Source organism: Neolamprologus multifasciatus, chromosome 5 (genome assembly GCF_963576455.1).
Source record: "Neolamprologus multifasciatus chromosome 5, fNeoMul1.2, whole genome shotgun sequence".
NCBI classification, from domain to species: Eukaryota; Metazoa; Chordata; class Actinopteri; order Cichliformes; family Cichlidae; genus Neolamprologus; species Neolamprologus multifasciatus.
The window spans coordinates 26,199,210-26,213,221 of record NC_140443.1 but is presented as its reverse complement, the minus strand read 5'-3'; the positions used below and the strand labels follow the sequence as shown (position 1 = coordinate 26,213,221).

The 14,012-nt window shown below is 39.5% G+C and overlaps 1 protein-coding gene across 1 annotated transcript; it reads left to right on the top strand.

The window, feature by feature from the left end:
- The first annotated feature begins 347 nt into the window (after nucleotides 1-347).
- Nucleotides 348-2,996, top strand: msx1a (muscle segment homeobox 1a). Its single transcript, XM_085160840.1, has 2 exons — nucleotides 348-1,439; nucleotides 1,645-2,996. Exons 1-2 carry the CDS (start codon nucleotides 1,007-1,009, stop codon nucleotides 2,061-2,063), a joined length of 852 nt encoding a protein of 283 aa, XP_085016966.1. The 5' UTR covers nucleotides 348-1,006; the 3' UTR covers nucleotides 2,064-2,996.
- Nucleotides 2,997-14,012: the final 11,016 nt, after the last annotated feature.

Sequence of the window (14,012 nt, the reverse complement as noted above, 5' to 3'; positions counted from 1 at the left end):
GATTTCTTTTTGAATATTATATTTACAAATGCGTGCATCCAGTGAGGCAGGGCTGTGCTCCCCCCTTTTTTTTTCTTTTTTTTTTTTTTTAAATGCAGGGGGAATAGCTAGCTTTAGTGGGTTTATATAAAAAAAACCCTCTTCGTGGAGTGGCCAGAAAATGAGAGGGTATGCGAGCTACATCCAGGCAAATCAATGACAGTCCGGGATTAAAATATCTCTCCCTGGCTCCCACTCATCATCAGTTTTCAGGATTTTTTTTTTTTTTACTTTAAGGGATGGAGTCAAAGAAGGGGGAAAAATCCCACTGACACCCCCCCACCCCACCCCCCAGCCCGATAATTACCCCTAAATGACTGCGAAGGCCTGTGTGTTTCAATCTGATTAGAGCCCCTGCAGCCATCAATAAACAGCGCACTCCAAGAGGGGTGCGTGGCACAGAGGAAGAGGGAGGAAATTGTTGTGCAACAGTCAGGACTTACCTAAAGCACTGCGAGGCCAAAGTGGAAAATGGGTCGACCCAGTCAAAATGTTTGAGACTGTATAGTTGTGTTATCAAACATGGCAAACGAGTAGGGGCGATAATAGAAGGAACCCAGACGCCTTTAAACCACCCTTGGCTTTTCATGGTTGGAGCTTTACTCACTAGAATGGTAGTGGTGGTGGAGGGATTGGGGGCGAGGGGGTGGGGTGTGGGGTTGATGAAACCACACTCCATCAAGAGTTTTGTCGTGTTTATGTTTATCTGACATTGGTTGTTGCAAAAGAAGAAGAAGAAAAAAAGAAACTTTCTTCAGCCCCCTTTCACTCCGGGTCCAGCCCACGTCTTCCCTGATTGGCTGCTTCTCTGTCCACGTCTGCCTTATTATAGGAGCTGCGCTCCAATTTGGCCACACAAACATGAGGATACCGTCACATTAGGGCAGCACCGAACCAACTCAATAGCATCTCTTCTCCACGACACTGCTTTGTAACGAGTCGTTTCAGCGGTGCCGGTCGGCCCTGTATGGCCCCATCGATATCCATGTCCGCTCTGGCTGCTGGTTTGAAGGCTGAAGATATTTCTCCCCGCTCGGTTCTCGTCAGCAGAGGCGAAATGCAGACCAGCTTGAGTCCCACGGGGGAGACCGGGAAGCCAAAAGTCCCTATTCTGCCCTTCAGCGTAGAGGCGCTGATGGCTGACAGGAAACCCAGCAAAGAGGTGCCATCGCCGGATCCTGCTTCTGTAGCCGGGACGTCCCAAGTGCTGGGAAAGGGGGCGCGGATGGGTTCTTTTGGTAGCCTGGATACACCAGTCTCGACTTTACCTATGAGCTCTACATTTTCAGTGGGCGAGATCATGAACATGCCCGAAGACGTGCTGATTAAACCCGAGAGCCCGGACAGTAAAGACAGGACTTCGTGGATGGAGAGTCCACGCTTTTCTCCCACATCACCAAGTAAGTTTAAGTTTCAGTTAAGTTACTAAATTAGAATTTAAAAATGTCTCTTAACGATATAAGCATATGTAAGCGAGAATATCTAGTTTTTTTTCTCTTGGTATTGTGTTTTACATGTCTGTAATACTTTCTGTTGGTCTTGTGTTGATCTGGCATTGCGCGTCGACACCAGAGTTTTGAATTAAATCGTTCTGTCTTCCCATAGGAAGGCTGAGTCCTCCTGCCTGTCCACTGCGAAAACACAAGACGAACAGAAAGCCCCGGACCCCCTTCACCACATCCCAGCTGCTCGCCCTAGAGAGGAAGTTCCGCCAGAAGCAGTACCTTTCTATCGCCGAGCGCGCAGAGTTCTCCAGTTCTCTCAACCTGACGGAGACCCAGGTTAAAATCTGGTTTCAGAACAGAAGAGCTAAGGCCAAACGTCTGCAAGAGGCAGAACTTGAAAAACTGAAAATGGCAGCAAAGCCTATGCTGCCTCCGGCTTTCGGGATTTCCTTTCCTCTCGGTACGCACGTCCCCGCGTCCTATGCAGGGTCGCATCCGTTCCAGAGGCACTCGCTGCCGGTTTCTCCGGTTGGACTGTACGCCGCTCACGTCGGATACAGTATGTATCACCTCGCTTGACAAGAACGGAGGACGAGGGCAGCGAGCAGCGGGACGCAAAGGGGGGTTTAAGGATGTTTTGTGAGGGCCCCTATTGAGAGGGGACCCCTTGGGACCAGTGAGGTGACACTGCACCACATAAAGAAGCATCCTGGTGCCGAGGTCAGTGTCACACCTTGTCAGGTGAGGGCGAGGCTTCTCCACAGACCTCCCCCCCCCCCCCCACCCCCTTCTGAGGCTCTTGAAGTTTAGGCACTTCTCTAGACCTCGCCAGTAAGTTCCCACACTGCAAAAATAATCCAACTTTAATTCGTCATTTAATGTCAACTGTGTTGTGCCGAAATGAATTTGAACGGAGGAGAACATAAACAATGTAAAATCTTATTTGGATAAATAGGATGAGACTTTAAATGACTTTAAGGTGGACATTTTTGCGGCGCGGAGGTAGAAAACAGCTTAAACCTGTAGCCCTATGGTATATCACTAATGGACTTTTAAGTATGGACTGTAGTGCTGTGGCCACACAGCTCACTCCTTCGCGAGTGCTTACAGCCAGGTGAAAAGGCGAAAGGGCTGCACATCAGAGACTATGCACCAAAAAAAACTTTAGGCTGGGCTTTTTTTTTAATTGCATCTGTAGGCTGCTGCCACACCACAACATCCATACTTTTCATTTTCTTTCTTTCTTTTTATTGCATTCATATCAATGCGTAACTATAGTGGGTTACTAAATCCAGTATTGGTGAGTGCTCTTTTGTGAATTTTGAAAACCACAGCATTTTTTTTATTGTTATTTTTATTATTTTCTTATGACAACACTGTCTGTTGTCGGATTGATTCCCTTCGGAAGGGATAATTGTACTGTAAAATAATGTATATTTGAAGAATATTCTCATTTATATTATGAATATATTTGTGACATAACTTAACAATAAATTGTTTATTCTTTTTTCACTGAGCGGTTGCTCGTTTTGACTGACAGGATGCACACTGTTGCGCCGACGGTGAGGCGAATTACTGTAAGGAAAAAAATCTAACTGAAAACTTTAGTCAGTATTTAATCATTTTAACGCCATAATATAGAAAAAAATATTTCTTCTACTTAAAAAAATCTCTATCAGGTCTATTAAGGAGTAGAAATTAAAAACAGGCTTCTAATGAGCTCGATGACTTCAACATTTAATTATTATTTTTATTTTAAAACGTCACAGGGACGATTAAAGGCTTCAAGTGACCCATACTGACAGAGTGACAATACAAAGCCCCACATTTGCTTGAGTTTTCCTTGCAGTTGAGCCTGTCACACTCACTGTGCGCTCCGGCTGGTGTGCGCTGTGAATTTAAACTTGTCACATGTTATTTGGTGGAATGTATTGCTACAGCTGTCGCCTCTCGCTTTGAAACAACTAACCTAGATTTTGTTGGCGCCAGAAGAGTTTAGAGGGGGTGGAGATTGCGGGAGAGGAAGAAAGAGAAAGAGAAGGGGGTGAGACAACCAGTTGTGCTGACTTCAAAACACGCCGATAAATATTGGGAGATTGCTTCTCCGGGGCTAAACTCCTCGTAAACTATCCGCTTGAGTGTCATTATGTGCATTTAGGGTGTAAAACGAGCCAGGTGACACCTCATTTTGAGGGGGAAGACAGAGTGTCAGGAGCCATGTGGCACATAAAGAAAACACCTTAACCTGAATTTGAACACCGGAGTCATTTTCTGCCATCAGGAGGAATTAAATGACAAAAACTGCGGATCAGATAAAGGAGGAGGAGGTGGAGAAGGGGTGGGGTGGGGGGATTACAGGCCACTCCACAGCAGTTTTAAAGGCTTTCTCTTGACTTCCCTGCCATTCAAGCAGGGGTTAAACTCGAGTAAAATAATTGCTGTAATGAGCAAAGGCAATCTGCCACAGACAGAGGCCGGCTCCAGCGTGGCTGTAGCTCCAGGCAAGGCGGAACTTTTATCATTCCTAAAATGTCAACGGGGGACTGGGACGGGCAACACTCCTCAGTGCGCCGTGATTTCCTCCTCCTCAGTTCTGAAAGGTTTCTATCCTGGAAAGTGTTCCCAAAGAGTTTCCCATTTATTCAGGCACTCTCAAAGACACGTTTCACCTTCGGCTTCAAAGTTTTTGCAATATTACACCTTTCAGTCTGAGTTTAGGTAAAGTGGGTTTTTTTTTCTTTCGATTTGATTTATACCAGTTTTTTTAAATTTCATCTATTTTTCTCAGATAATCTCCAGTCCAGTCCATCCATGAGGGATGAATTAATACATAATCCCCGACAATAGGTTCAAATCACACGGATGAACGCTCTATCTGAAAAAGAAGAGAAACTTGACACAAAAGAGCCTAAGGGGATTGGCCGATTCTTTGAAACTCTTTCATTCTTTTGTCTCCAGCACTCTATCTTGCCAGGAGCCAAACAGAAAACAAAAGTCACTTGTTTAGATCATCCAAAAGATCACAGGAGGCTGTTTGACTCCGTAGTAAAACCTCTTGATCCTCACGAAAGAAAAATGGGTTATTAGATGCCGTCAAAACAGCCTGGATAAATGATTAAGGAATGGGCCCTTTACTCTGCATTAATTTTTCATGTGGGATAGGCCTGCGTTATGTGGCTCTTTGGGCTGAATTATTAAATGAAGTGTCTCAGAAAAAAAAAATCATATCACACAATTCGTGTTAGCCCCGATCAATTACGATAATCAGTGTGAATTTGTAGTTTTATGAAACAGCTAACTGAAAAAACGCCGACTTGCCTTTCGTTGAAGCGTATTAAGCCATAGAATATGGGTTAAACTGATGGTTGTTCTCTTTATTTTCAAAACGATACAATTCATTATTTTACCCGTGTGCTACTTGATCATTAAAGAAACTTAGAGAATAAAACCAAGTAGAGATTATGAAAGCACTTACATCTGACTTAAAGAAAGTTCGGAAATTTGTTACTGTAATTTGATGTTGTTTTCTAAATAAATACAATTATGGTACAACTGTGTAAATGATTTGAAAATGTCTGCACATTAAGGGTATCGATTTTTATTAAAAGAGACCATATATTTTTAAATACAAAAAGTTAGAGTGTTACCAAGATATGTTGACTTTGCAAATGTTATAAACAACAAGTGTAAAGAACGATGCTCACAATCGGCTATTGTTATTACTTAAAAAAATAAATACGGAGACATTTTGACCTTACACCTTTTTAAAGCCAAAATCCATAAACTCTGAAACCCACCCCAACCTTTTTCAGGTACCACAACACCATCTACTGTTCGCAGAATAACATAACACAGCCTGGTTTGTTCCAGTAGTAATAATAATAATAACTGCATAATCGCAAAGTTTGACCTAACCAAAACCATCCATTTAAAACGCATGAATTACTAAGGCTTAATACACAATGCGATTCTTCATATTTTGTTTAGTGGTAAGCCTTTGGTTCTTTTCAACTTAAACGTTTATTTTCTTAGTGAGCAAAATAAAATATTATTATTATTATTATTGTGAATAACAATAATTATTAAAGCTATTTTCGAAATACTTCTGTTAAAACAAAAGAAACATTTCGTGGGCGCTTGTTGAGGATTGATTGTAGTAACATTAGATAAACCTTTAAAGCATTTAACTCCCATTTTTTTCTTAAAAATAATTAATTGAACTCTGAGTAATGTCAAATACGCATCCATGCTCTGTAACTAAAGGCAGGAGTTAAAGTGGAATGTAACATGAAAGGAGATGGAACCCTAACATCCGCTCTGATGTGAGCGCCAGTAGATTTTTGTTTTTCTTTGTGCAAAGACTGTGTTCAACTGTTTTCATGGATTTAGCCAACTGCGAGTCTGCGATATATTAGCACCTATTATATGAGCTATCATACGATCATGACTGGATTCCACTCCTTAACCAGTTTCAGTTCAGTATAAAGGCGGAATTTGGCAATAGAAACTAGAGAGCATCATCAGCTTACTACCTTCAACCTAATCTAATAGTGACCATGGACACCGCAGCCTGTCCTGCACCAGGAAAAATCACTGTAAACGGTACTGTAACTTAGCATGCTTTTCCTACTTTTAAGTTAAAGTATTTAATTTCTTTAAAAAAACAAAAACAAAAAACAAAAAATCTACAGATCCAGTGTCAAATAGGAAAAACATAGAAAATAAATTTCATCTTTGGCAAATATCACTTGCTGATAAGTTCTTACATTTTGAAAACACTTTCTCTCTCCTGCCCTGTTTTTTTTTAACCTATTTCCCCATCAGAGTGAAGCTAACAAACATATAGCTATTAATTAACCCACGAATAAGGGCCTCAGCAATAGTGTGAAACCCTTCAGTGAAAACTAAACGATTAGGACAATATTAATGTTAAAAGCTCGTAAAAAAGATGACTATTCAACCCAAATTTGTGGGAATTTATGGGAATATAGGGAATTTACAAAAGAGAATTTTTTTTTTAAAGTTCAATAATCTCTCAGTAGTAGTTTGGCATATATGACGGTGGGCGTATGCGCTCACAGAATCAGATTTTATATCAGTTTCATTTAAATATATTTATTTTAAACCAATAGTTTATCAATTAGTCTCCACTGTCATCTGTTTGTCAAATATATATATATGGTATTACAAATGTTGCATGCAGAATATGTAGATTACTGGATTACTGTCCTTCTCGCGCTTACGTGGACGGTAAGGCCCTCTGGAGGGGGCAGTACCGTTTTGGCTCCGTTACGTGTCACACAGACCCTCGATGGCCTGTGCCCGTGACCTGACTTTGCATGTGGCTCAGGTCGTTAACCACGGGGACAACAAAGAGGCCATCAGGAGTGGAACTGTTAAATGATTCGTTTACAACCACGTTTGTTGAACTGCATCGGTGCCCTGCTGACCCTCCCTCCCGAGCTCATAATCTGAACTGTGCGTTTAAAAGGTGCCTTTACTGCAAGCGTGGGAGAAACGTGGCTCTGCAGTGTGAGAGTTTTGAATCGCCATGCAGCCCGAACACTTACTACACAGCCATGTTTGCCAAACAGCGTAATTATTGTAAGTATCGCGTTGAATGCGCCAGTCATCTAGTGGAAAACAAGGGGGAAACATTTTCTTATGCGCTCTAATGAGGCAGCGTTTTCTTTTAAAGTGCAATAAAAGCGCTAAATGTGATGGAAAATTGCCTGAAAACCCCGTAAACCAAACGAAATCACAAAGTGCATCAGAGATCCTTTCATGTAAATAAGTTTATGATCTGTCATTTACAAGGACATTTATTTCAGCAAGGCAGACAATGATTTCTGTCACCCTTCGGCAAAGTTATGCTTTTATTGTGCAGCATTTAACATTTTTGGTGCAGTGTCACAGGACATAAAATTGTTTAATAACTTGGCCGCATGTGGTTTAAATGATCTGTTCTCGTTTGCCTTAAAAGAAGGTGGATTCTGAGGCCCTAGAATGATGATTAATAAGCTCAGGAATTAATCTTTATTAGCGCACTGCAGGCGGATTTCTCAACGAGCCGTTTGCTGCTAACTTTTTCGTCTCTGCAGGGTAGGTTAATTAGCCGTGAAGAGTTCAGACCTGATGATTCAGAATGCAGAAACTTGATCAAATAAAATGCTTATGCAACATGATCCAAACTATAAAATATATAAATGTACGAGTCATTTATATATTTATTAAAAAGAGACTGAGTATTTTTGTTAAACCTCGGCCCAATATTTATGATGCACAGTATTCTAGCATTTTTTCAATATTTTTTTGCTTATATATCTATATCTATATCTATATCTATATATATATATATATATATATATATATATATATATATAGATATAGATATATAGATATATAAATGCACTGAACTTCAAATGGTCCAGCTGTATTATACTTGTGACAGAGTTTAACCGGAGTTGGGTTAAGTGGATAAAGACAGGACAAAGACACACTGTGGAAGAGAGCCAGAGATTAATAATAAAAAATAATTAAATTCAGAGAGGTGTATAAACACATAGTGAGTGACTGAGTGACTGAAGAAGAAACATTTAATGCAACATAGGAATCCCCCAGCAGCCTACACCTATTGCAATGCAACTAAGGGTGTATTCAGGGTCACCTGATCCAACCCTATCAATATACCGTATCAAATAGGAAAGTTTTAAGCCTAATCTTAAACGCGGAAACAGAAGAAGAAGAGGGGCCTGAAATCTGAAGGCTCTGTCTCTCATTCTACTTTTAAATACTCTAGGAACCACAAGTAAACCTGCAGTCTGAGAGTGAAGAACTCTAATGGGGTGATGTGGTACTCTGATGTCATTAAGATACAATGAGACTGATTATTAAAGAACTTGTATTTGAGTAGCAGGATTTTAATTTCAATTCTAGATTTAACAGGGAGTCAATGAAGGGAAGCCAGTAGCCATAGGAGTAATATGCTCTATTTCCTGTCAGCACTCTTGCTGCAGCATTTTAGATTAACTGAAGGGTTTTCAGGGAGTTTTTAGTCCAGCCTATAGAAGCAATAAATGCTGCACTGAACTAGTTTTTCAGCGACACTCTAAAATAATTTTATAGATATTGCGCAAATGGAAGAAAGCAGTCCTAGATATTTGTTCAAAATGTGCATTTAAGGACATGTCCTCATCAAAAAGGACTCTAAGATTCCTAACAGTGTTACTGGAGGCCAGAGTAATGCCATCCAGAGTAAGCATTTGGCTAGAAACTGCATTTCTAAGATTTTCAGGGCCTCAGTTTTATCTTAATTTAAAAGCAGAAAATTTGAGGTCATCCAGGTCTTTATGTCTTTAAGACATTACTGTAGTTAACTAATTGGTGTGTGTTATCTGGCTTCATGGACAAATAAAGTTGGGTGTCATCTGCATAGTTACTACTGATACTGCCTAAGGGAAGCATGTATAATGTAAACAGAACTGGTCCTCACACAGAACCCTGTGGAACTCCATAATTAACCTTAGTGTGTGAAGAGGACTCTCCGTTTACATGAACAAACTGGAGTCTACTAAATAGATATGATTCAGACCGCTGCAGCACAGTACCTTTAATATCTACAGCATGCTCTAATCGCAATAATAAAATGTTATTGTCAACAGTATTGAACGCTGCACTGAAATCTACCAGGACAAGCACAGAGATGAGTCCACTGTCAGAGGCTGAAAGAAGATCACTTGTAACCTTTACTAAAGCTCTGAAACCGGATTGAAACTCTTCAAATAAACAATTCCACCGCATATGTTCAGTTAACTGTTTTACAACTACTCTTTCAAAAATTTTTGAAATAAAAGCAAGGATGGAAAATGGCTTATAATTACCTAAGACGGACAGGTCAAGTGATGGCTTCTGAACAAAATGAGTCAAAATTTACGGTGGCCCCTAGAGACAAAGCACGTACAAACTCCAAAACACTTGCAAACTCCAAAACACTTGCAAACTCCAAAACACATGCAAACTCCAAAACACTTGCAAACTCCAAAACACTTGCAAACTCCAAAACACATGCAAACTCCAAAACACTTGCAAACTCCAAAACACATGCAAACTCCAAAACACTTGTAAACCCCAAAGCACATGCAAATTCCAAAACACAACGGAAGTGCTCCAGGACGCTAGGGGCAGTGTTGAGCTTTTGTTACCTAGTAACTACACAAGCCAGGATGTACCAATGACCGGATTTGGGGTCTGCAGCCTTAAAGTCCGCATTTTAAGGCCGATTACGTCACAGCGACACGACGAAGGCTGTCCCAATTCAAAGGCTGCTCGAAATGCGGCCCTCAAATGCGTCCTTAATTTCCCTGAATTTTAAGAATGGGTCGCTGTAGCCTTCATGGCCCAACATATCCCAGATTTCATAGCTCGCCTGTGGTGTGGATAATTTTGCCGAAAAAAACGGCTGAAGCGGAGCCGCCAAGAGTAAACTTTCAGAAGTAAGTACTGAATATTATGTCACTTATTTATGCGCAAATGTTTTTTATAATGAAGAACATTAAAACATTACTGTTGGCCACATGTCGGGAAAGTTATGTGACATTAGCGATGTTTGTACTAACTTGGTTTTAAAGCCTTTACTCCAAAATATACGCCGTTCAATAGTTGACTTTAATCTTACAGAGAATGTGATGATTTTATGGATAATTAAAGTCAGTCATATATCCACAAACACAACAGGCTGAAAGTCAGTGATGCTGCTCGGTTTGCAGTCCTGAATATCACGGCACAAGCAGGATTCACTGCACTGTTAATGTTAGCTATGTTATATTGCTGCCACTGTTCGGTGGTGTAGAGCCAAACGGACTTTAACATGTGTTTGAACGAGCTGACGGTTCACTCGTTAAGCTGAAAGAAAGGTGCTTTAATCACAGGAGTCACACACGTGTCCACTGTACCATCTGGGAACTCTTCTTGTTTCGTAATAACACAGTCCTCCTTCTTTTGTGCTGTTTTGTAGCAGTGTATACACCTGAGGCTGTCACCTGTCTGTCTGTCCTGCACTCTCTCTCTTTTTCTTTCTCTCTGATTGTGTAATAAAAGTATGAACATGTATTTATAAGTTACATTTGTGTTTGAATCCTGCAGCTTATCACGCATTTGATTTCGATGTGTGACAACTGCAAGTGTCCAGAGTGAGGACAGACTGAGGGACTCACTGCTGCACATCATCTGTGAGGCTTTGCACCCCTGATGATCCACCAGGACTCAGCAGTGTGTGAGGAAGAGGAGGAGGAAGAGCCAGCAGCAGCTGACAGATGGAGAGAATAGACAGACTGTTCCCTGTTTGTGAAGGACTGCTAGGAAAGTTTAACATAACTAATTGTCTGTCCTGAATCAGTCTTATTAGGTAATGTTCAAATAATTTTATCATTCCAGTGTTTGCAGTGTGGGAGAAAGTACTCAGGGCCTTCAAGTTACACACTATGAAAGGAAGAAACAAGTTTAATATTCAGAAACCTAAAGTATGTATCAGCAGCTGAATGGACCTAAAAATAAATGTTTGTTTCAGTTCTATGAAGCTTTGAGTATTTTGGATTAGTAGCAGTGCTGTGTTTGTTGCATCATATTGCTGTAATTGTTTATATGCTTTATATATTCTGAGGTAAGTTGATCTATAGTGTTACATCATATTCTATAATGATGCTATGTGTTTGTATACTTTCTGCCCAGTTTGACCCATTTAGCAGAAGTCAGCCTGTTTAAGGCTCTGATATCTATTCTGTATGACTTAAAGCAGTTATGACATGGTCTGATTTTCTCACCCAATAAAGGAATATTCAATATATCAGTCTACTCTTCATTTTATCAGAAACAGTTATCACAGCTCATATAATTTCTTTTTACACACGTATGTAAGCAATGAGCCAAATTTAGTAATGCCAACATACTGAAGGAACAACATTTCTCTCTTATATATGATACACCTATATATGCACTGTCAAAGATACTTGTCTTTGAGTGAAGATTTAAGGTGATAAGACCTATAAATAACTGCAACTTGAATCTGTACTGTGGCTCAGTATTTGACACAGAGTTCATGTTCACTGCTGTAATAGCTAATAATGATTAATATAATAACTATAATATTGGCCATATTATATTTACATTACCAAAGTGATATGACTTTAGTCTCATGAACAACATTAGCTAATTGTTATTTACTAACTAATCTTAAATGACTGTTCAGTACAGAAATGAAGCCCAAAAATCATGTTTTACTGTCCTGTGGTCTCAACCTCAGATACTTATCAAATCACACAAAGCTCTTGTAGAAACAAACAAACAAATGAACAAAATATGTTTTCCTTCATTTCTGTCAAACAAAGTTGTATGACACGTATCCAGCGGTTAGTATCATGGTTGCTAGGCAACCTGGGAAGCGCGACAGAGACTAGACCGTCCCATACAGACAAACTTGCCGTTTATTTTGCAAATCGAGCTCAACACTGCCCCTAGCGTCCTGGAGCACTTCCGTTGTGTTTTGGAATTTGCATGTGCTTTGGGGTTTGCATGTGTTTTGGAGTTTGCAAGTGTTTTGGAGTTTGCATGTGTTTTGGAGTTTGCATGTGTTTTGGAGTTTGCATGTGTTTTGGAGTTTGCAAGTGTTTTGGCGTTTGTACGTGCTTTGTCTCTAGGGGCCACCGTAAAAATTAGTTAATTGCTTAAAGAAATTGTAATTGAAAGATAAACAGCGTAAGACCCTTTAAAAGTGTTTTTTCTAGTACTACTTTCATTCAAAGGGTAGGTTTAAAATGCACTTCTGTTGCAGATGTACAACATGTAGAAGGATATAAGATGTAGAATTATAGGTCAATCAGCACCACCTTGTGACAGATCAGAGCACTGTCAAAATCCTCCTAAAGCTGAGACTTGACTATGAAACAAAAGATAACTACCTATCAAGGATAAATCCAGTATCTGAATATTAAAACCAAAGTCCCTCCAAGTCTTAATGAATAGATTGACACTGTTAGGGGAATCTTTATAATGGAGAGGTTGACTTTCTTGCCAAACTCTAAAAGAGACACCTTTCTAAAGAAGTTGAAGAAATGGGTCGCCTTTATGTAAGCTGAGGAGGAAGCTACCTTTTTGTAAGAATGCAGTGCAATGCAGTATCTCACCTGCTCTGTTTTTCTTGTTATAAATTGCTGAATAAAAAGTAAAAAAAGAAAAGAAAAGAAAAAAAAGAGAGAGACAACACAGTCTAGATATGACCAGCTGTTTTAGAGCTCAACAATACACTGAACACATTATCTCAGTCTGTAATGTTTAAAAATGCAAATCTAACAACAAGCTGGGGTGGCACAACAGGCATCAGTAAACTTGGGACAAATTTAAAACATAATACTTTACACTTGCAACATCAGATACATCAATTACTCTAAAAAATAAACAAAAAAGCAAAGCTAGATCAGAATTTCAGACTACTTTGGAATAGTATTGATGTATTGATGTCAAATGGAAAATTCAAGAGATAAATAATTGACTAGAATTTTCAACTGGTTTCTTTCGTGAAGCATGTTGCTATTTTGGCCATTCTTTCTATGACTTGACAGTGAAAGAGCAAGTTTGTCATGTAAAAATAATTAAGCCTCTTGTCTTTTGTCAAAAAATTAAAATGAGAATGTCTAATAGGTAATGCTGTACCTTACAGGTAATTTCAAGCACTCCATTTAATTTTTACACTGACATGAATGGAAACCAAGGCCAAAACACCATGACCTCATCCAAAATGACTCATAAAGCAGATCTATTTATAATTGTTTGAATGACATCCAAGCGATAATATAGGGTGCTGAGAAAAGTGCTGTATACATAAAAAGCAAAATTTCAGCCTGTGATGAGAAAACGGTTTCACACTTTGAAAAATGTATGTGAAAAGAGGACAACTTTTTCTTGTATATTTTAGCTTTGAAAGGTCAACAAATCCCAGAATTCTTTACTGTCTGTCTGTATAAATTAACAAAAGTAGAAAATCTTCTGTAGGTTGGTTGTGTGGTTTCAGCAACAGAGGGCAGCAAAGGCCACAACTCACATCTGGGAAGAACAGCTTTGAAAATCTTAGATTTCAGCATAAAGGCAGCTGCACAGTTATTTGTCCAAGTAACCTTGTGTGGCCAAAATGCCAAAATTAAATAAAAAGTCATTGTGTCTGTGGATTTCTTTCAGTCACAGTTAATGGGTCACATTTCAAAACTCATCCACCGCTTACTGAAGAGACAAATGACACAGTGGTAACTCAATACAGAACAGCTTTAAATAAAAAACAAAAAGCTTTCTAATTAAGTTAAATTAATCAATAAGAGCTGAATGAAAAATAAGTTACGAGTATGAATAATGTTTTCAGGGAGGGCTCCTCTGCTGACTCACCCTCCAGTTGTTTTCTTTTTGTTTTTATAATCCCTTCTTTCCAAAAACAACTGGCCGACATTTTTTTAATAACTCTGAAGAACAAATCAACAAGGGCATGAA